The 25,045-nt window shown below is 48.0% G+C and overlaps 1 protein-coding gene across 1 annotated transcript in view; it reads left to right on the forward strand.

Annotated features, from left to right (window-relative positions):
* Positions 1-24,471, forward strand: part of GPA33 (glycoprotein A33) — a 39,467-nt gene extending 14,996 nt beyond the window's left edge. The window contains exons 2-7 of the mRNA XM_007989666.3: positions 1,217-1,371; positions 5,598-5,814; positions 10,990-11,145; positions 21,479-21,598; positions 22,207-22,339; positions 22,839-24,471. Coding sequence (XP_007987857.3) covers positions 1,217-1,371; positions 5,598-5,814; positions 10,990-11,145; positions 21,479-21,598; positions 22,207-22,339; positions 22,839-22,971 — 914 coding nt within the window. The 3' untranslated portion in view covers positions 22,972-24,471. The remainder of the gene's footprint in view (positions 1-1,216; positions 1,372-5,597; positions 5,815-10,989; positions 11,146-21,478; positions 21,599-22,206; positions 22,340-22,838) is intronic.
* Positions 24,472-25,045: the final 574 nt, after the last annotated feature.

Below are 25,045 nucleotides of genomic sequence, written 5' to 3' on the forward strand. Positions count from 1 at the left end.
TCACTCACTTCCCTACCACTACACCAGCTCCCTTGCTGTTCCTTGTGCGTGGACTAAGCTGACTCCTCTCTCCCTGCCTGACCCTTGGTTAGCCTCTGCCTGGAAAGTTCTCACCACTGGGATCCAGATGGCTCTCTGTGCCAAGCATCTATTCTGTATAACAAACCACCCTGAAACTCAGAGCTTAAAACAATAACAATTTTTATTTTACTCTTGAGTCTTCAATTTGGGCAGGGATCTGCAGGGCAGCTCAGCTCTGCACCCCTTGGCATCAGTTCCAACAGCTGGGTGGCTGGGTTTGCTCACTCCCATGTCTGGGAGTTGAAGTTGGCTGTCCCAAAGGACCTCGGTTGGTGTCCCAAACACCGACACTTGTCTTTCCATGTGGCTGCTTACCTTCCTTCAGAATGTTGATGGTTTTCCAGGGTGAGCATCGCAAGGGACCAGGTGAAGTGAATGGCCTCTTATGAGTTGGCCTCAGAGCCACATAGCATCCCTTACACTAGAGTCACAGGCACACCCGCGCTCGAAGAAAAGGAACACAGACCCCACCTCCTGAGGGAAGAGAGGCAACATCATATGGCAAGAGTATGTGTGACAAAAGATGCTAGTGTGGCCACATTCTTTTTCCTTACTTTGCTCCAATAAACTTACATGAAATAAACTCCTATGAGAATAAGGTCCATCTCTTTACCTTGATATAATCTTATTCATAAAATTCTTTACCACATAAAAATGTTCCATAAATACTTGTTAAATAAGAGAATACATCATCATCACAACCTAAATGATGGCAGGTAATGTTTATTGAGAGTTTTCTATGTGCCAGGGACTAATAAAAATACTTACACATAGTATCTCCATTAATTTCCCCAATAACTCAAGGAAATAAGTGTTAGAGCTCCTGTTTTATTGATGAGAAAACTGAGGCTCAGACAAGTTGACACAGCTGGTAAGAGGTAAGGCTGAGGTTCAGGGCCAGGCAATTCATGATGCTGTGGGGTGGAGTTAGGTGGACCAAGGCACATGTGTTTGTCCTCATCGCAGTCTTGGAGGAGAAGCTGGTTGCCAGGGCCAAGGTGGCCAAGGTGGCTGTAGCTGTGGCTGGAGGCGCAAGGACAGCCCTGGGCATTCCCTCAGTGGTCCAGTGGGCAGTGAGTGGGTATGTCTGTCCGTGTCCTTTGCTTTTCTCTTCCACTGCCTACTTTCTTTCCAGTCAGGGTGACCGTCAATGCCATCTCTGTGGAAACTTCGCAGAATGTTCTTCGGGCTTTGCATGGAAAGAGTGTCACCCTGCCCTGCACCTACCACACTTCCACCTCCAGTCGAGAGGGACTTATTCAATGGGATAAACTTCTCTTCACTCATACGGTAAGGATGCTTTACAAGTTCAGGCATCGTGGGAATAATTATCACCTGACCAGGACCTCTTAGAAGGCAAGCACTATGCAGTCTTTCCATAAATGATAGAATAAACACTGGCACGCAGGCTGGGGTGGGCGAGGAGGGAGCAGTGAATGTTGGACTCATGGAGGGCCAGAATATGTCACCTTTATTTTGAAAATGTCACCTGCCCCTAAAATACCTTTCTGGTGGCCAATCTCAAATGACCTAAATTGGATCATGTGAGTCAGTCACTCCTTTTGATTAGCATAGCCCTTGCTCTAAGGCCAAATTTTATTTTATGCGCTTTATTTTCCTGTTTGGATTCTTTTGGGAAGTGTGGAGGAGTTTTGTTTTATTTTCTATTTCTATTTTTAAATAGATAATATAATCTCATGATTTGAAAATCAAAACCTCATAAAAAGTGTGCATTGATAAGGCTCAGTCCCATCCCTGCTTCTCCTGTCTCACCCACCCTGTTCCCACACCCTCATCCTCTATCCTCCACTCTCCTCCACCCCCAGGCAGGGCATATACAAGCATGGATATATGTTTTAATAGATGCATTTGCATATATGAATATGTATATTTACATGTACTACACACATACTATTTTGCATTTGACTCTGAATACATCTTGGGCTCTTTGTGTATATGAGTATATTTATCTATCTAATTTTTCAACATTGCATAAGGCACTTCAATTTATGAAGGTACTATATGTACCATGAATGGACATTTGGTTTCTTATATTTTGCTGCTACAAATAATGCTGCATAAATATAAATACCCTTATATGTACCTCTCTTTATATATACATATATATAATAAATTATTAAAACTCTGGGTCAAAGGGTATGTGAATTAAACATTTTGATAAATAACAACAAATTGTTCTCATTACATGTCTCCCAATCTTTATTTTCACCACCAACAGTGAGGACACCTATTTCTCCAACACAGAGCATTCTCAAACTGTTTGCTATTTGCCAGTCTGAGAAGTGAAAAAGCATCTCATTCATCGTCAAATTAACATTTCTTTAATTAAAAGAAGTAGAGCATCTATTCATAAGTTTAAAAGTGATGTCTCCTTTTAAAATGCAAACGTGCCTGGCAGAGATAAGCATTAGGTCCCCAACCTTAGAGTGGAAAGACTTAGCTCTTTCCCTAACAGGAAAGAAGGGGTGGCCTGGGACACTCAAGGCCTCGAGCAGCAGGACGGATGGGGAAAGAGAGCAAGTCTAGGTGAGATGCATCAAGGGACCGTGATGGGCCACAGCCACCTGTCCCGACTGCACCCAGAGTCCCAGGGTAAAATCCCAGAGAGGAGAGCTGCTGCCTTTAGCTTGTAGGAGCAAAAGGGCACCTTCTCTTGCCATCACACGTGTTTAGCAAGCCAGACATGAGGGCTCTGCCTGACAGTTTTCTGGGTGTTAAGGTAGATACTAAAGTTATTTTATTGACTGCTGGGTCACTTACTTCCAAAAGGATTTCAGGCAATTGCCTTGAGACCCTGCAGGAGTACAGAGAAAGGGTTTAAATACAGCCCCTCAAGGAGATTATTGTGACAGGTCCTAGCAGGTCTTCTAGCCTGGCGGAGATCCAGGGAGGGAGCCTTAGGATATCTATGATGGGAGGAGCGTTAGTGGGCAGAGGGTCCTGGTCAGAGCCAGTCAGGGTCAGAAAAGAGGAGAGCTGGGAAAGACCAGTATCCATGGACTGATCCACAGCCTGAGACACCTTTGCATCTCCCATCTTGTTTCTCCCTCGCTTCTCAGCTAAGCTTCCTGAAAGAGCTATCTGCCTCAACCAGGTCTGTTGCCTGTGGTTGGGCAGACTGCACCCTGCACAAGGGTATGTGCTTCGTTAGCTAAGCCACGTATCCCAGCACAGGTTGTAGAGCCCCTTATTCTAATTTGCACAAAGCGCACTGCATGCAAGGACGTCAGACTTGACGTCGGGTCTCCACATTCTCTCTGTCCATCATGGTCTCGCTTCTATACCTAACGCTCTACAGAAATCAACAGCAACCTCTTTTTTTGCTCAATTCAGTACACTTCATTCGGTCATCTTATTTCATCTCTCATTACCATTTCACACCGGCAGCCACTTTCCAACCTTGGAGTCTTCTCGTCTTGACTTTCTGGCAGTCTTGTCTTGGCTTTTCCTCTTAGCTCTCTGACCTCTCCTTGACCCTTTGAATGAAGTAACTTGGAGACTTGCCATTTCTCTACTTATTTATCCCGGGTGGCTTCATCTAGCCCATGTTTCAGTGAACATCAACATGTCATTGGCTCCCAAATCTTCATCCCCATTTGCACTAAACTGACCCATCTGGCTCTTACTGACTCCTCCACCTAGATGGATCTCCCACCGACACTCCAGACACCCCACATGTAAAAAGAACACATCGTTTATTCATAAAACATTCCCTTCCTTTGTGTTTCCTCTCTTGGAAATGACATCACCAAATATCCAAGCCAAAAAACTCTCACCCTGGAGGTCTGCCGTTCCCTAACCTTGTCCATCAGATCCTCTCCTGGTTTCATGGTCTCACTGGTGCCCCCCCTTTCATACTCCTCAAATTCATTTTATTCTTTCCATCTGCATTGCCGCAACCTTAGCTGAGGACCCATCATTTTTTACCTGAATTGTTAAACTGATTTCTTAAATGGTCCCTTTTCTCCTTCCAAGTCACTTTCCATCCCGTGGTGAGAGCTGACTTCCTAAATACGTGTCTCTCTAGTGCTTCAAGGTAAATGCAAACTGTTTAGTCTGATATACATGGTGTCTGACACCTGGCATTGTAGAATCTCTGGACTTCAGGCTCTGGAGCCAGAATGCCCGGTTTAAACCTCAGCCCTGTCATTTACTTAAACATGTGAACTTGGGGGAGGCATTTAACTTCTTGGTGCCTTGGCTTCCTCATTTGTAAAATGAATATAATCATATACCTACTTCGCGGGTGTTGTGAAGATTCCATGAGATAATATACACCAAGTGCATAGACTAGTACCTAGCACATAGCATACACTCAATAAATAGCAGCTATAATCTTTATTGCTACCTGCCCAAGCTCACCCTCTCACCAGTCCCTCACTCACACACCTACTTCCATTCATAGTGAACGACTGGGGTTGATATGTTGCTTCCCACATCTAGTTCTTTCTCTGTGGTTCTTCCTTTGCCTGAAATGCCCAACCCTACTCCAACACTTACTCTCCCAATACCCCAGCCCTTTGCCTGGCTAAATTCTTAGTTGTTTGTAGGATTCAAGGCAACTGTCACCTCTCTGAGGAAGCCTCCCCTGACTTCCCAGTCTGGAAGTGATACTTTCTTCTGGGGTCCTAGAGATAATCATAAGATGTTGTAACGTTTGGTTGCCTATCACCTCCATTACTCTTTGAGTGCCGAATTCGCGAATTATCATCTTTGAATGTCAGACACCTAGCAGATGCTCAGTTATAGTAATGGCTAGCACTTCTAGAAACTTAACATGTCACGCAATGCCCTGTCTGCTTTGTGTATACTACTACTTTAATTCTCACTACAGTCCTGTGAGGCAGGTGTTATTGTCATCATCTCCATTTTGTAGGAGAGTTAACAGAATCACAGGTCAAGCATTTGGCTCAAGGTCATCCAATTAGTACATGGTAGAATGGGGATTTGAACTGAAGCAGTCTGGCTTGAAAGTCTGTGATTTTAGCCATTACCACATACAATTTGATAAATGATGAGTTAATCAATCAATTAGTACATTCCAAAGGCAAGAGTCAAGTAAATAAAGTGGGTTTGGCAGCCAAGGCTGGCTGCCCAGCAAGACGCCTGGTACGTGGAAGTGCTCAGTAAATACTGGTAGACTGAATGAATGAAGATAGGCTATGGAGAAAATGGAATGGATAAGAAAGATGCTGGAGATTACAAGAAGTGAAAGCGCTGGGATCCCAGATGGACCCATTTACCCACATGTGTACTGCGGTATGAACTGCCTAACTTCTTTCAATATTTTCATTTTAAAAATAAATTAAAAATATATATATAACAAAAGAAATTCACAAATTAGTAGCATGTATGTGAGCTCTGTGTTCTGAGGGGTTGACATGTCTGTGCTTCTGGGTTCTGGAAACTGGGGGATGGGGGTGGTCAGGGCAGGCTGGAAGCACCAGGGAAGGGCCTTTGGGTGAAGACCTAGTGCCATTTCTTCTCTCTCCCAGGAAAGGGTGGTCATCTGGAAGTTTTCAAACAAAGACTACATCTATGGTGAGCTTTATAAGAATCGTGTGAACATATCCAGCAATGCTGAGGAGTCCGATGCTTCCATCACCATTGATCAGCTGACCATGGCTGATAACGGCACCTACGAGTGCTCCGTCTCCCTGATGTCAGACCTGGAAGGCACCACCAAGTCACGCGTCCGCCTCTTGGTCCTCCGTGAGTGTCTCCAGTCTTTCAGCAGTTGCAGGAAGAGGGTGGGCTGGTGGCAGCACAGGGAGAAGAGCCCTGGTGATGAGACAAAGCCAGAGGCAGCAACAAGGAGCTCAGACTCCTCCCCTCGTCCAGGTTGTCTCCGGCAGAGGGACCGTTCCTTCCTTTGCCACTAAACACTATTCTGAGTTCTCCGCCAGTGGCCAACAGTTCTTGAGGACAGAGAAGGCTGATTTGGAGTGGTCCCTTGCTCTGTTGGTGGCCTTTCCCCCACACCAACTCCTCTTTTTCATGCCATACTTATTACAAAGATAAAGGAAAATCTTAAATCCTATTGCAAAGACTCTTTGTGCCTTAATTGGGTGCACATCATGATTCTCTTGTATCTTTCCCTGTCATAACTTTGGCTACCCAGCAGAAATTCTTCATGCCACCATCTGCTCACCCCCATCCCTCAACACATACTCCATCAATCAGGTTCTACTCCCTTTGAAATGTGTCCCAAGATAACATTCTTTTCATAGGAATGACTTATTATTGGAATTTATAGTTTGGGAAGGATCTGAAAGATCATCTACTTTAACATCCTCATTTTGTAGATGAGGCCCAGAGAAAGGAAGCAACTGACTCAAAGTCAAATTGTTATTGGAAAATAACTGTTATTTAATGAGCACTTAGTCTATATCCAATATAAGAAATGGCACCACTGCTGAGAGGTCACAATGCTTTAAACCAAAACAAAGATCTTTTTTCCTTCTTCCTTTACATACTTGATTGCATTTTATTTTTAATTAATATGTTTAATTTAAATTAAATTTATTTTAAAATTTAGTTTAATTAATAATTAAGATATTTTAATTGCCATAAGGTGGTTGCCTGACATTTTGAAAGCATTATAGTGAGTCAAACTATACAACCGTGCAAACTAGCATTGTATAAAGAATAACTAAGGTCTCCTTCCACCCCACCCCCTAGAGAGGTAGCCAATGGCAGCACAGGTAGGTATTCCGTATTTTCCTCATGTCCTTTCAACACACACACATTCTTGCGTACTTTTTTCTTTTCCTTTCTTTCCTTTAAAAAAATGGAATCGTATTATAAAGATCACTGCGTTTTTTCTTTCTAGCCATGTTTCATGCACATTTATCCAGACGGGCACATGCAGATCTACTGATTAACAGCATACATTCCATCACATGGAGGTACCATGATTTATTCAAGTGTTCCATACTGATGAATATTCAGGCCGTTAACATTTTTTTTGTTTGTATGAACAATACTACAATAGACACCCCCAATACACACATGTACATATGTATGTTAGGGGTCTCTTAAAGAGCTCTCATTTCCTTTGGGCAATGGAAGTATTAATGCACACTTCCCCGAAATCCTCCACATAGCATTATGTAAATGCTGATCCCCTGCCTCCCAACCAGAGCCAGAAGGATACAAATTTAACCTGAGATTATGGAACTCCGTGAAACCAATGTTTTACTTTTTTAAAACAGAAGAAGGGTTGGGTGCGGTGGCTCACGCCTGTAATCCCAGCACTTTAGGAGGCCAAGGCAGAGACCCGCCTGAGCAACATAGCCAGACCTCCTCTCTACAAAAAAAATAAAAAAAATTGACGTGGAGGATGAGCCGTGATCCAGCCGCTGCTCTCCCACCTGGCTGACAGAGACCGGCCTCAAATCAAACAAGCGAGCAAGCAAGCAAACAAGAAACCCAGAGAAGAGACAGCCCATTTTTTAATGCACTCTAATAAACAAGTTTAAATTATATACATATAAACATACATATATAAAAACATATATAAACGCACACACACACGTTTTCTTTCCTAATGGCTTTGCAGCTAGGCTATTTTAAGGCATCCGGCCCACTCGGGCTGGATGACCTCAGTAAACCGAGGTGAGCAGGAAGCTCCCAGCCGGGCAGCCCCTCAGCCCGCGCCTCGAGGCAGCACGCGTGGTCTCAGTCTCGGTCTCAGCTGGGAAAACTGGGGCTCTGGGGCCCGGGACCCGGTGCCGCGGAGCGAGATCAGCGGTCTCCCCGGCCTCTGGCGCCCCCTGATGTCTGTAGCGGGAGTCGCAGGCCTCGGAGAGGCCTCGGCACCCGACTGGTTCCCTTTCCCGTCTCTCCCTATCACTGCTCCTCTAGTAAATATTCAGGTAACATCTGCAGTCTGCTGGGGAGGTAAGACTGAGACTGCACCGAGGCCCCGGAGTCTCACGGTCCCCACATGTGTGGAACGACGATTTGATCTGTTAAAGATCTGTTTGATCGGAGGTCCTACCTGTTTTCCATGGTGGAAGGCTGAGGAGAGAGACCTTAGTGAGGGATCTGGACAGGGTGAGAGCAGGGGTTCCCGGGTGAGGCCAGAGAGTTTAGGGGCTGAGAACTGACACATTCCACCTTAAGGCTGATCTCTTTGGGAGTGGCTGGTCACTTCTTTGCCATTGTCTGTACCTCTGCCTCTGGAGAGAATTAAGGATTTGCTTTCAGCAGTTTTCCCTCAGCAAATGGTGGTTTCAGCAAAGCCGTAACAGTTTTTGGATGCATTCAGATGCCTTTGAGTGCTCTGTAGATGCCAGTAGGCCTCAGTTACTTTTCTTCCCTTTTTGTCTTTTATCCCAACGAAAACTGGTTGTAGAAAGGCTCTACTGTCAGTCATGCACACTTGGTATGACTTTGGGGACACCTGGGACTCCTCAGGTGGGACTGGTGTTTTGCCCGCTCTCCAGTTGTGGAATAAGCCTTTGCTTCCTGTTCAAGGCATTCCTGGGAAAAGGCTGAATGGTTTGGATGCGTGGCGAGGGATACTCCCGTACCTCTGAAAAGCTCAAGAGAGAAAGCTTGGCTCAGCAAGCCCATCCTAGGGGTCCTCTGGGAAGTGGTGTTCACCTTCTCTTGTTCCCCGGGGACCTGCTTGTTGGCTGCTGGTAAGAGTGGTCCTTAGGCCGCAGCCTCCCCCTCCCTACACTGCTCCAGTCCCAGGGTCTGGTCCAGGATAAGTGAGGCCTGGCCTTGAACTTTGGACCATTATGTTTAGGAACCATTCAAGGGAAAGCGACAATCAGGGAGGGTCTCTAATTTCCCTCATGCTCGCCCCACACCTGGCCAGCCCTCACTATGGCAGCAGAAGATGTTGGGCACACCCAGCAACAGCCTGGCTGTTTCCAAGAGGAAATACTGTGGCGGCTGGGCTAGAGGGGAGTGGTGTGTGTGGGTTTCTCTCAGCAGCTGCCGGGTGGGGCTGAGATCAGAATGCACTCCTGATGCTCAGAGACCATGCACCTGGATTATAGAATGAGCAGCACTGTTCATCGGGCAAGCAAGCCATCCAAGGGGGTGTGAAAAGAAAGACGCAGAGGGGACAGGCTTGCCACCTTGGGATTCCAGGAGCAACCCTCTCCACTGCGTATCCTCCCCTTCTCACCTCCAAGGACACGACCTGAAGTCTCAAGCGTGCTTCATGCTGCTTCTTGCCTCTGAGCCTTTGCACATGCTGTTCGCTCTGCCTGGAGTACCATCACCTCTTTCTCCGACCACCACTCCCACCTCCACCACTGGTCTTGTTTACTGTCTTGCTTCCTTTAGGCCACAGCTGATCTTGGGATTGGGACTGTGTTTAGGCCTTATCCACCCCAGCAGCCTTGCCTCCTGCCTGGTCATTGTTCAGCTACTTGTCTTTTGACCCCACTAGATTCCTTGACCCACTCACTGTGTCCGCCAAGTGCCCAGCACTGTCAGACACACGGTAGGCACTCAGTGAGGTTTGTAGAATGAACCCAGCTCCAAAATGGTATCTTGACAATGCTGAGTGAAAGGCGCAGGGTTAAGCTTCCCAGAAATCCAGGGAATCGGGTTGGGGTTGTGAGATGAGGGTGGCTGCCGTTCTGGGTAACCTCCAGTCTATGGGCTTCCCTCTCCTATCTCTGCGCCCTCTGCCTGCTCGAGTTCCCTCAGTCCTCGTCCTTCACCCTGCGCACAACTTTACTGCTGCCTGTGGGTCCTCCCGTCATCCCGTGCTCATGGCAACTGCACATTATCAGCAAAGCACAGGAGGAGGATGGTGCCAAACCCAGAGAGAACATTACTAAGAAGTTAGAGTGGAAGGCTTCAGAGATCACTTAGTCCAGGGGTAGACAAACTAGGACCAAATCCAGCCCACAGACTGTTTTTACATTTCTAACATACTATTTAAAGAGAAAAAGTAGCAGCAACAAGGACAATATGTAGTCTGCAAGGCCTAAAATATTGCCACCTGGCCCAGTACAGAACAGGTTTGTTGTCCACTAATTTTATGGAATGGAACACTGAGGTCGAGGGGAATTGAGGATTTTCCCAAAATGGCACAGATGAATCAGTTGCAGAAGGAGCTCATATAGGCTGGTGGAGAGTGCACAGGATCTGGAGTTAGAAGAGCTGGGTTCTAGTCCCAGCTTTGCCAGGACCCATGAGCAAGTGTCCTCTCTGGGCTTCAATGTCCCCATCTTTCTTTCTTTCTGTATCTTTTTTCTTTTCTTTACTTTTCTTTCTTTTTTTTTTTTTTTTTTTGAGATGGAATTTTGCTCTTGTTATCCAAGCTGGAGTGCTATGGCGTGATCTTGGCTCACTGCAACCTCCACCTCCCAGATTCAAGCAATTCTCCTGCTTCAGCCTCCTGAGTAACTGGGATTATAGGTGCGTGCCACCATGGCCAGCTAATTTTTTGTATTTTTAGTAGAGATGGGTTTTCACCATGTTCACCAGGCTGGTCTCGAACTCCTGACCTCCGGTGATCCACCTACCTCGGCCTCCCAAAGTTCTGGTATTACAGGCGTGAGTCACCTCGCCCAGCTGGAACATCCCCATCTTTCTAACAGCCATGTTCTGCTATCTTGAAAATCCCAGGACTGTAAACTAGAGCACACATGAAACCATGCCTTGGAAAGCTACTGCAGGCCCACGATGCTTCCCAGCATATGTACCACTCCTCAGTGATGGTGACAGACCACTGAGGGCATATTGGGGTAAACTGGTTTTACAGCGTTCCATCTCACTACTCAACTACGGAATTTTCTGCCTGTGAACAAACAAGGCAGTATGTGTGCGTGGGCAGGGGTGGGGGGCGGGGATGGTGGCTGTCACCAAGCCCCACCTGCCTCATGCCTTCTCTTTGGTCTCTCGTCTACATAGTGCCACCCTCCAAACCAGAATGCGGCATCGAGGGAGAGACCATAATTGGGAACGACATCCAGCTGACCTGCCAATCAAAGGAGGGCTCACCAACCCCTCAGTACAGCTGGAAGAGGTACAACATCCTGAATCAGGAGCAGCCCCTGGCCCAGCCAGGTAAGAGGGCAGTAGGGAAGGTGGGCTACCCATGTCAAGGTGCAGCACGTGCAGCTGATTGGCTAGGGGCTGCAACTCAGGTTGACCAGTCAGATCCCCCTGAAGGCCGCTTGCTTCCCTACCCCACCCCTATCCCCATATCCCCACTTCTCTAAGCACTGGTTTCTTGTTTTTAGACGGAGTCTCGCCCGGTCGCCAAGGCTGGAGTGCAGTTGGCATGATCTTGGCTCACTGCAACCTCCTCCTCCCAGGTTCAAGTGATTCTCCTGCCTTAGCCTCCCAAGTAGCTAGGATTACAGGTGCCCACCACTATGCCTGGCTAATTTTTTGTATTTTTTTAGTAGAGACGGGATTTCATCATGTTGGCCAGGCTGGCCTCGAACTCCTGACCTCAGGTGATCCACCCGCCTCAGCCTCCCAAAGTGCTGAGATTACAGGTGTGAGCCACTGCGCCCAGCCAACACTGGTTTCTTATAATAATACCTACCTCATAGGTTCTGGCAAGAAACAAAAATGATTCATGTAAAGCACGTAGCGGAAGCCGTGGTAAATGTTAACTTGTTTTCTTTGTTCCGCATTCCTCAGTTCTCTTGGATGAACGTGCCCTGATATGCACTCTGTGTGAAAGCATGGGTAGGATTTTCATTTGATTGTGTCCTGAAGTATACATTTGAGACCCCACGTCTAACTCAGCAGCTCCACCCAAAGGTGGGAAATTTAACTTTCCCATTCCTTATCCAGGCGGGTCCATCTCAGCGGTCACGGACCCCCACTGCCCCAAACACACCACCCTTTTATGGCTTCACCCAACTACAGCCCCATATTGCTGTAAGGGTCCTTAGGGGAGGCGATGGTGGATTCAGCTGTAGTTGCCAGGAGACCAGTTTTGTACTGGGCAGCTTGGTATTTGACCTTTCAGTCAGGAAACTAACTGGAAAAAAAAAAAAAAAGAGCTATATAAAAATCCTACCGTCCTCTCCACATCCGGAACCAATGGTGTGGAAATACCCTGGTGGAGTCCCAGGGCGCCTAGTGCCCACCCCTGCTCCTGAGGATCAGGAAGGACAAGGCTTGCTGGGTGCTGGGTGCAGTGGCTCATCCCTGTAATCCCAGCACTTTGGGAAGCTGAGGCAGGAGGATCACATGAGGCTAGGAGTTCAAGACCAGCCTGGGCAACATGGTGAGACTCCTGTCTCTACAAAACATTTTTTAAAAATTAACTGGGCGTGGCAAGACTCACTCTTTAGTCCCAGCTACTCAGAAGGCTGAGGTGGGAGGATTGCTTGAGCCCTGGAGGTCCAGGCTGCAGTGAGCCATAATCGCACCACTGCACTCCAGCCTTGATGACAGAGCAAGACCCTGTCTCAAAATAAAATGAAATAAAATAAAATAAAATATTTTTTAAAAAGAAAGACAAGGCCTGAAAGGTGTCAAGCAGTTTTAGCTTCTGGGAGGTCTTTCAGTTGAGTGTAGGTGGAAAAGGAGGCCAGAGGTGGAAAGCAAAGCCAGCGGGGCACACAGCTCTTCTGAGAAGATGAGGTGCCCAGGGGTGGCGGTGAGGACCGGGGGAAGAATATCTGGTGTCCTGGATAAGCCCAGCCGGACGAATGCACACACTGGGGGTGCACTCAATCCAGGATGAGTTTTATCACTCGTTTGGGGGCAAATCGACTTCTTAAAAAAGTTAGTAGAATCCACTTGACCTAACTTAAAATAGGTCAGTGTAACATAGATTTTCAACAAGCTTCCAGTTGTGTTTATGTATTTCCGGTTGGCAACGTTTTATGAAGTATGTCTGGAATTTTTGTTGAAACCACCTGGCAGCTCTCCCGGGGCTCCGTGGCCTCCTCTCTCTGGTCTGTGAATAGCCTAGTGACTCCAGTCATGGTCATGGTAGGTCTGCTGTGGACACTGGTAGTGTCTGATCTTCTTTCCAGCAAAGTGTGTATAGGAGCACCCAAAGCTGAAGGTTACAGGTGGCAAATGCTATAATAGCTTTATACCCAGTGGTGATGTAACACAGAAGATGCATAAGATCAAAGAAGGGTTCTCCAAGGAGTGGGTATTGGAGTCGACAGTGGTTAAGAGCATGCCATGCGCTTGACTCCTGGCTCGGACACTTGTTAGCTGTATGACCGTGGCAAGTGACTCAGCTTCTTTGTGCCTTAGGTTCTATGTCCGTGAAATGGGCACAATGCTAGTGTTTACTTCATAGGGTCGTGAAGTTTAAATGAAAGTAGATATAAAGCACTGAGACCAGTGTCTGGTAGGTAGTAAGCACTCATTTAATGCTAAGTATTATTAGCTGTTGTCTGAGTTGGGTCCTCAAGGATGAGGAGGCTTGGCAGGGAGAAAAGGAAGGAATCATGACTGTCTGGTGCAGCTGAGGGGCAGAGTGCATGTGTAGTGTAGGAATGGTGGGAGATAGTCTCGTTAAGAAACACAGTGACGAGAAATCACGAAGAGCCTGTGCGTCACGCTAGGGAGGTTAGTCTTTGCCCTGTAAGCCACAGGTACCTTCTGAGGAGCCTCACAAAGGGACACCGCAGCTGCAGTTCTCTCCTGCCTCCACTGGGAGACTCCTCTGATTGTTAGAAGCCAAAACTTAGCTCTTTCATTATCCAAAGGGGAGAATCCTGAGGACAGGAAAGGAGGTGAAAAGAGAATTGCTTCTTTAATTTGTGAAAGCTTTAATTTGTGAAAGCTTTATCCTGTCTCTAGTTAAGATTTGCTGAGTCAGACTGGGGACCTGGGGGTGACAGAAAAGAATATAGTTAATGTCCGTAACAACACGCCCTTGCGTCTGGAGACATTGTGGGGTGAGGGCAGAGTTCTCGAAGCCTTTGCTTCCATCCCGCTTCGCAGAGCCTTGGAGAATCTGCCAATTCTGGCCAGGTGCAGTGGCTCATGCCTGTAATCCCAGCACTTTGAGAAGCTGAGGTGGGTGGATCGCTTGAGTACAGGAGTTCGAGACCAGCCTGGGCAACATGAAACCCTGTCTCTACCAAAAATACAAAAATACAAAAATTAGCCTGGCATGGTGGTGTATGCCTGTAGTCCCAGCTACCTGGGAGGCTGAGGTGGGAAGATCCTCGGGCCTGGAAGGCAGAGGTTGCAGTGACCTGTGATGGTACCACTGCAGCCTGGGCACTAGAGCAAGATCTTGTCTTAAAAAAACAAAACAAACAAACAAACAAACAAAAATAAATTTAAAAAAAGAGAATCTGCTAATTCTTCTTCCTCTGTGGGTCAGCCCAAATTATTTCTGGCTTTTAAAACATTTCAGTCCACTATGGATGATTTGCAGAGGAGGGTACCTCTGCCCTCCTACATCTGAAGACAATTTCCAACATTAGAGATTGGTTCTTTTGACTAAACCCTCAGTGGAAACAAGCTAGCAGTGAAAAGAACAGGGAATCAAGAATCAGGAAACAAGGATTTGAGTCCTGACTTCTCCACTTTGGAGCTGTGAGTCACTCACAGCCTCTTTGACCCTTAGTACTGCCCTTTGAAAAACACTGGGATTCCCCAAAAGCTGTGAAGAGGATGAGAGGAGATCCCACGTGTGATAGCTCTGAACAGACTTTGTAAGCTGTGTCCCAGGAAGCTGAGTTTCATGTGCTGAAGAAACAGGAATTTGGATATCAAGGAAGTGGGGGAGGGGGTAGTTCTGGGGCCTGGAGCGCTTAAGGGGAGGAGGTTGCGAAGGGTGGGGACCAGTCCCGGGAGGATCGTGAGGGCCCTGTGTGAGACAGAGGTGGCAGCAGGGGCTTGCCGACAAGCTACGGGATTGGGTAGGGGTTGGGGGGGATGCAGAAACGTTAGATCTTGTCAACGTGACATTAGCGTCTTGGTGAGACCGGAGGTTCTCTTAAGGGGAATCTCACCACAGCTGGAGCAGAGGAAGGTGGGAAGCGTGTGACCGTCCTGTGCATTCCCCTTTCTGACCACAAGGTGTCGCCACTGCAGCGGAAACATTAGTTTTCTCCGGATTTCGGAAACTACTAGTCCCGTTCCGAAGGAAAAGGGGCTTGGGAGCCCCAACTCAGAATCAAAGAAGGTCCAGTGACACAAGACCTGCACTGGTTCATCCCAGCAGCTTCTAATGCACACCGTTTGCATCAGGGAACTGGGGGAGGATAGCGCTGACTCAGTGGACTAGGAAACCCCATGTTCCCCACCCTCAACAAGGCCTAGAGCTCAAACCTGGAGTCTGACGACTAAAAAGGTCCTGACTGTGCAATGTGCTGCCTACACTAAACCCAGAGTCTGAGCTTCACCCTCTAAAGTGGTGGGAATCTGTTACGAGCTCTAGACCTCCTAAGCATGCCCAGGACCATAGAGCATTTCCTAAAGTGTATTCCTTCAAGATGCCTCTTAAAAATAACAAATCCAATTTATTAAGAAAATGGAGAGCATGAATACCACACCCCACTGTCAGAGGTTCCCAGTGCTCAACAGCATTGTAGGAACTCTGAAAGTGCTGCCCTTAGAAAGCTTACTTAGCCCTAACTCAGTGATTCCTATTGCTTTTTTAGGGACCCCTCATGCCGCATATTAATATCACATGTAAACAATGTTCCAGAAAACATACTGAGGCGTGGAATTCTAGGATAGAAGGGGGCACGTTTTATGAAGAATGAGATCCAGAGAGTGTGTCCTGGGGTTCAGGGGAAGAATTTGAAGAAAGTACAAGAGAAAAGACTGAAAGAAAATAGCACCAAATCAAAGTGTTATTTCTAGGTGATGGAATTATGAATGATTTTTATGTGTTCTCTCTTCTTTAAAGAGGCTTTCCTTGGCCCTTTGGATGAGATTAAAACCCCTTGCCATAAGCTCAGATGGTACCTCCATCTTGAACTGTAACCACCATCGTTTCATGTCTGTCTTCTTTGGGAACCTGGAAACACCAAGAGGACAGGGACCCTCTTCATCTCGTTTATAGCTGTGATCAGCAGCTAAAGATGTTCTGTATTGAACTGAATTGAAATAATAGTTTTATATCATTTATAAATTATTATAAGGAGCATACATTGCTTTTATAATACAAAATTTTATTTTATTTTATTTTTTATTTTTTTGAGATGGAATCTTGCTTTGTTGCCCAGGCTGGAGTGCAGTGGTGTGATCTCAGCTCGCTGTAACCTCCACCTCCCAGCTTCAAGCGATTCTTTTGCCTCAGCCTCCCAAGTAGCTGGGACTAGAGGCGCGCACCACCATGCCTGGCTAATTTTTATATTTTTAGTAGAGACGGGGTTTCACTCTGTTGGCCAGGCTGGTCCCGAACTCCTGACCTCAAGTGATCTGCCCACCTCGGCCTCCCAAAGTGCTGGGATTACAGGCGTGAGCCACTGTGCCAGGCCACAAAATTTTAAAAGAAAATTATCAATGGCTCCAGGGAGTTCTAGACCTGAAACAGGATTTTTGTTCCTGTTTTATCATTTCTTAATTTTGTGACCTTGAGCAGTTCACTTAACTTCTTTAAGCCTCCAGTTAACTCCATGAATTAGAGATTGAAATATTGAGGGTTGCTGGAAGGATAGAAGACATCACATTTGAGGATGTGTACTGAGCAGCACATCTGGAGAAGGAAAATCTTGAGATGCAATCTTGCAAGAAAGTGACGATGGGGAGGAGAGAAGGCTGCTCCCCTGGTTTCGCCCCTAGCACCAAGTGGCAAGAGACAAAGTTGTTATGATTGGCAGGGCCAGATCTGTGACCTGAAGCTTGGACTTGTTACTGAGGATTACGGACAGCCCCTGAAATGTCTGAACAGAGCAGTGACAGGATCGTATTTACAATTTAGAGCGTCTCCTAGGAATGGCGTGTAACCAGCTGGTGGCAGTAGGGACCAGGCAAGCCTGGCTCTGTAGCAAAATCAGAGGATGCAGGTCTCCAACTCCTCACAAAATAGCAGTTACAACAAAGCATCTTGGATGGCAGGACATATACATATGCCCAAGCACAAAGCTCTTGCTCTCAAGATGAAGAAATTCATAGGATGATAGATTGAGGGAAAGGTCTTCCATGAGACATTCTGGTCCATTCTGTTGGATTCCGGAGATCAGGTGTTTTCACTCCCACTTTCCAGAAGCCTGGAGCTCAAAGAAGTTAAACGGCTTGCTCAAGTGGCAGCAGATGCAGAGGAAAAGTCTAGACAGTCTGCCTTTGTCCCACCCCAACAGCACACACATTCAGCACCCCCCATACCACACATGCAGCACACACCACACATCACACACTCACCACACACACCACACACATCACACACACCACATACCACACATCACACACTCACCACACACCACACACACTACACACGCCACCACACACTACACACATCACACACCACACATACTATACATGCCACACACACCACACACATTACACACCACACACACTAAACACACCACACACACCACACCAACACATCACACACCACACACACTACACACACCACACACATCACACATCACACACTACACACACTACACACACCACACACCACACACATCACACACCACACTACACACACCACACACACACTACACACATCACACACCACACACACACCACACACCACACACATCACACACCACACACACTATACACGCCACCACACACTACACACATCACACACCACACACACTATACACGCCACACACACACCACACACATTACACACCACACACACTAAACACACCACACACACACCAACACATCACACACCACACACACTAAACATACCACACACACACCACACCAACACATCACACACCACACACACTACACACACCACACACACATCACACACCACACACTACACACACCACACGCCACACACGTCACACACCACACACACTATACACACCACACACACATCACACACCACACACCACACACATCACACACCACAAACACACATCACACACCACACACACTACACACACCACACACACACACATCACACACCACACACACTATACACACCACACACACTAAACACACCACACACCACACACACTACACACGCCACCACACACTACACACATCACACACCACACACATTACACACCACACACACTAAACACACCACACACACCACACCAACACATTACACACCACACACACATCACAAACCACACACACATCACACACCACACACATCACACACTCACCACACACATTACACATGCTGCCACATACACACCACATCACATACACCACACACACTACACATGCCACACACCACACACAACACATACCATATGCACCATACACACTACACGCACCACACACATCACACTCACCACACACACCACACATACACCATACATATCACACACTCATCACACACACCACATGCATCACACATGCTACACACACCATACACACACCCCTCACATACCATACACTATACACAACACACACACTGCCCCCCATACCACACACATATACTACCCAGACACCCCAGAACACCATACACCACACACACACACCATACGCACACCACACACATCACACACACCACATACTACACACTACACATACCACACACACACCACACACCAGACACATCACACACCAGACACATCACACACTCACCGTACCACACACACTACACACACCACACACATCACACACGCGACACACTACACACTACACACACCACACACACTCAGTGTCCCCACACCACACATATACCTCCCACGCTCTACACATATTCACATACCACACACAACATTCACCACCCCTCTACCACACACACCCCAGAAACACACACGACACACACTACACACACACAGCACACACTCCTTATACATACACCACACACTACACACACACACCACTCTCATAGTGCACAGCACACCATACATCACCTACTCACCACATGCACATCTCATACCACACACACTCCTTATGCCACATACACACACCACACATCACACTCCCACCACACACACTATACACACCACACATCACACTCCCATCACACACACTATACACGCCACACATCACACTCCCATCACACACACCACACATCACACTCCCATCACACACACTATACACACCACACATCACACTCCCATCACACACACTATACACACACCACACATCACACTTCCATCACACACACTATACACACACACCACACATCACACTCCCATCACACACACTATACACACACCACACATCACACTCCCATCACACACACTATACACACACACCACACATCACACTTCCATCACACACACTATACACACACACCACACATCACACTCCCATCGCACACACTATACACACACCACACATCACACTCCCATCACACACACTATACACACACCACACATCACACTCCCATCACACACACTATACACACACCACACATCACACTCCCATCACACACACTATACACACACCACACATCACACTCCCATCACACACACTATACACACACCACACATCACACTCCCATCACACACACTATACACACCACACATCACACTCCCATCACACACACTATACACACACCACACATCACACTCCCATCACACACGCTATACACACCACACATCACACTCCCATCACACACCACACACACCACACATCACACCCCCATCACACACACTATACACACACCACACATCACACTCCCATCACACACACTATACACGCCACACATCACACTCCCATCACACACACTATACACACACACCACACATCACACTCCCATCACACACACTATACACACCACACATCACACTCCCATCACACACACTATACACACACCACACATCACACTCCCATCACACACACTATACACACACACCACACATCACACTCCCATCACACACACTATACACACACCACACATCACACTCCCATCACACACACTATACACACACCACACATCACACTCCCATCACACACACTATACACACACCACACATCACACTTCCATCACACACTATACACACACACCACACATCACACTCCCATCACACACACTATACACACACCACACATCACACTCCCATCACACACACTATACACACACCACACATCACACTCCCATCACACACACTATACACACACCACACATCACACTCCCATCACACACACTATACACACCACACATCACACTCCCATCACACACACTATACACACACCACACATCACACTCCCATCACACACGCTATACACACCACACATCACACTCCCATCACACACCACACACACCACACATCACACCCCCATCACACACACTATACACACCACACATCACACTCCCATCACACACACTATACACACACCACACATCACACTCCCATTACACACACTATACACGCCACACATCACACTTCCATCACACACACTATACACACCACACATCACACTCCCATCACACACACTATACACACACACCACACATCACACTTCCATCACACACACTATACACACACACCACACATCACACTCCCATCACACACACTATACACACACACCACACATCACACTCCCATCACACACACTATACACACCACACATCACACCCCCATCTCACACACTCCTTATGCCACATACACACAACACACACATACTCCTACCACACACAGAGTGTACACACACACTACACATATTTCACACACACCACATACCGTACATACACTACTCTCATAGAGCAAAGCACACACACACTGCACACCACTGACACACCACACACACACTGACACACAACACACACTACATAACATACACACACACCCCACACACTTCTCTTATGGCAGAAATCCAGAGATCAGAGCTTTTGATTTCCAAAGGCTTCTTTCATATGAGTCTAAACTAAGAGATTTGGTTTCTGAAGATCATAAAAGTAATAATATCTTCTGATTAGAAAGCATTTTCATGCAATACCTAATGTGTATTATGTTTCCTGAGCACTTACTACATATTCGGTATTCTGTTGTGGGCTTATATTTATTATTAGTACCTCATTTTATGCTCGCAAGTACCCTGTGAGGCAGGTACTATTGTTTCTGATTTTAGTTGAGGAAATGGAGGTTGAATGAAGCTGAGTTACTTGCTAAAGACAAATTAATAAGTGGCAGAGCCAGGTGTCAAACCCAGGGTGCCTGAGTGAATTCTAAGCACTTCACATTGTGGGCCCTGCCTGGTTTAATCATCCTGCAGCCCTGGAGGTGGAGAGGGGGGTCTGGCCTGGAGAAGCTCAGTGGCAGAGTTTGTGCCTCCCTAAGACTCCAGACCTCTCGTTCCTGGCTATCTCCACTCCACTGTGGTGTCTCTCTTCACCCTGACTCTTCTTCCCCTGCAGCCTCAGGCCAGCCTGTCCCCCTGAAGAATATCTCCACAGACACATCAGGTTACTACATCTGTACCTCCAGCAATGAGGCGGGGATCCAATTCTGCAACATCACAGTGGCCGTCAGATCTCGTAAGAGCAGTTTGGGGAGGGAGGGCTGACAAAGGCCACAGGATAACTGGTGGTGGTCCAGAGACCACTGTGAGGGGGAATAGGGGAGCCTCTCTAGGGCCACGCACCTGCAGGGTAGCTGTGGTGACCTAGGCAGGATGGACTCTGTGCCAGGCACCTCTCACTCTGACGCCAGTCCAGTTCCACTGGTGTTTGGAAGTGGAACCTAGGACTGACTTCTAGAACTGAGAGGCTTCGTCAGTCCCACCTGCCTAGAAGTCACTCAGTGGGCATGGAGGAAGTACCCAGGGCAGCTGCCGCAGAGTCTGGACCACGTCCTTCTGGGGTGAGACACCACGTCTAGCTTAACGAGCTGGCTGGGCTGACACCTGAGGACTTTTGCAGAGCCAGGGTAGCCCGGAGAGTGTTAAGATGTGAAGTGGTCTATATGTCTCTGTCTGCACCTCCATCCTGAAAAGTATTCCTGGGCCATAGCTGGTCACATTCCTCCAAGACCATGCCTTTCATGGAGTGTTACCAGAAGCCGGCAGCTGCTGCTCCCCTGGCTGGGAGGAGGCCCGGAGCTAGCTTAGAAGCTTAGCTAGTGCAGCTGCTCTGTCCTCTTGCAGCCTCCATGAACGTGGCCCTGTATGTGGGCATCGCGGTGGGCGTGGTTGCAGCCCTCATTATCATTGGCATCATCATCTACTGCTGCTGCTGCCAGGGGAAGGACAACACCGAAGACAAGGAGGATGCAAGGCCGTGAGTGTCTGGGCTGGTAGCCTGTTGGAAGGGTCTGGGGAGACTGGAAATATGCATCCCAATTCCTCACAGCCTCTTCTACTTGCAGCCCCCATTTTGTGCAGTATATCACCCCCATTTTGTGCTGACAAAACAATGACCTGCCCAACCCATAAAATGTGCATTGCAGCCCCAGGACCTGCCTCCCAGGCCTGTGGTTTTCCAGTCTGGGAGCTCAGGGCAGGGCTTCCTGCGGCATGACTAGAGCCAAGTGTGGCCTGGAGCCCCTGTCACGGGGCCAGTTCCTCCTGGGCTGGTAGAGCCAGCCTGTTCCTGTAACCCCCTCAGCTCATGCATGGAACAAGTGTGTGGCACCTTTACTCTCAGCCCAGCCTTTCAGCCCAGTGTCCTCTGCAGCTGGTGCGTGGGGAAGAGGTCTGGAGGCTGCTCATGAGGATCAGCTCCCTTGCGGGTCCACCTGAGAGCAAATCCTTCCCCTCTGTCCCCTGCTGCCCTGCAGGAATCGGGCAGCCTATGAGGAGCCGCCAGAGCAGCTGAGAGAACTTTCCAGAGAGGAGGAGGAGGAGGATGACGACAGGCAAGAAGAGCAGAGGAGCACGGGGCGTGAATCCCCAGATGACCTCGGCCAGTGACGAGCCGGCAGCAGAGGGCGGCGGAGGAAGGGTTAGGGGTTCATTCTCCTGCTTCCGGGCCTCCCTTCTCCTCTCTAAGCCCTGTTCTACTGTCCCTCCATCCCAGACATTGATGGGGACATTTCTTCCCCAGTGTCAGCTGTGGAGAACATGGCTGGCCTGGTAGGGGGTCCCTGTGACTGACCCTGCTGACCTCGCTGTCCTGTGAAGTAACCCCTCCCGGCTGTGACACCTGGTGCAGGGCCTGGCCCTCATTCGAGACCAGGCTGCAGCCTCCACTTCCCTTGTAGTTGGCAGGAGCTCCTGGAAGCACAGCACTGAGCATGGGACGCTCCCGCTCAGAACTCTCCAGGAAGGCAATGCCAGCCTCGGGTGGTGGGGGCTGCCCTGTTCACCTGTGTGCCCAGCACCTGGAGGGGCACCGGGCAGAGGGTGTGCACTCCACACATTTTTGTTGAATGAATGAAAGAATAAGTGAGTATGCTTGGGGCCCTGTGTTGGCCTGGCCTCCAGCTCCCACTCCCTTTCCTGCCTCACTTCCCGTAGCTGTCAGTATGTTCCAAACCCTCCTGGGAAGGCCACCTCCCACTCCTGCTGCACAGGCCCTGGGGAGATTTTGCCCACACACTTTCCATCTCTGCCTGTCAATATCCTACCTGTCCCTCCAGGCCCATCTCAGATCACAAGGATTTCTCTAACCCTATCCTAATTGTCCACATATGTGGAAACAATCCTGTTACTTTGTCCCACATCCAATCATGGGCCACAAGACACATCCTCTGAGCGAGTGCCTCTCGCTGCATTAGAGTGCCAGTTCCTTGAGGCAGGGCCTGGGCCTCATGGCTTTTGCTTTCCCTGAAGCCCCAGCAGCCGGCGCCCATCCTAGTGGGCACTTAAGCTTAATTGGGGAAACTGCTTTGATCGGTTGGGCCTTCCCTTCTTTGGTCTCCCTGAGATGATTTTAGACACAAGGATGACTCCCACCCAAACCCACATATTCATTCAGTGAGTTAAATATGAATTGATTTAAAGTGAACACACACAAGGGAGCTTGCTTGCAGATGGTCTGAGTTCTTGTGTCTTGGTAATTCCTCTCCAAGCCAGAATAATTGACATGTCCCCTCAAACCACATGGGTTCCTGGTTGTTCCTGCGTCCTGATACCTCAGCCCTGGCCCTGCCTAGCCCATTCGGGCTCTGGTTTTCTGGTGGGGCTGTCCTGATGCCCTCCCACAGCCTCCCTCTGTTTGTCGAGCATTTCTTCTACTCTTGAGAGCTCAGGCAGCGTTAGGGCTGCTTAGGTCTCATGGTCCAGTGGCTGGTCTTGCCCAGCTGCAGTTTACTATCGCTGTCTTTTCTGGATGATCAGAAAAATAATTCCATAAATCTATTGTCTACTTGCGATTTTTTAAAAAAAATGTATATTTTTATATATATTGTTAAATCCTTTGCTTCATTCCAAATGCTTTCAGTAATAATAAAATGTGGGTGGAAATTCTTATTTCTTTTTTAATGTAGATTTTGTTTGCAGTAAGATAAAGCTTGGGTCTCATGGGTCATCTCTACTCACCATAGCACTCTTCTGCTTCCTAGGGGAGGCGAGACAAGGTAACGGAGTTGAGAATCCTGGGGTCCCTCTGCTCGTGGCCGCAGTAGGGTCAGGCAGTGCCTCTAGTGGCTGCTGGGAATAGGACAGATTCCTGCCTGCTAGTGGAGGTGTATATTCCAGCAGCCTGCAGTGTTAGGACCCCAGGAGGCCTGGGCGTCAGTCCACATGCTTGATGGAAGATGGAGGAGATGCTCTAGCCAGTGCTGCTCCCTATGATGCCCCTTCTGAGAAAGGGGCGGGGTAGTCCTCTTGTTCTGTCACAGAGAACTGTGACGCTTCCTCCTCCAAAGTAATTTGGCTCCACTGTCGGCTCTTGGCTTTGACATTGACTCTCCTGAGAGACATTCAAGGTCTGTTCCTTGGTGTCCTTGCCTGTGCTCCCTCCTGTCTCAGCACTTGTCACGCAGTACTGTGTGCCTATTACACCTGTATACAGTTCTGTCTCTGCCTCGCCCTGTAAGATTTG

This window comes from Chlorocebus sabaeus, chromosome 25, assembly GCF_047675955.1.
Source record: "Chlorocebus sabaeus isolate Y175 chromosome 25, mChlSab1.0.hap1, whole genome shotgun sequence".
Classification (NCBI taxonomy): domain Eukaryota; kingdom Metazoa; phylum Chordata; class Mammalia; order Primates; family Cercopithecidae; genus Chlorocebus; species Chlorocebus sabaeus.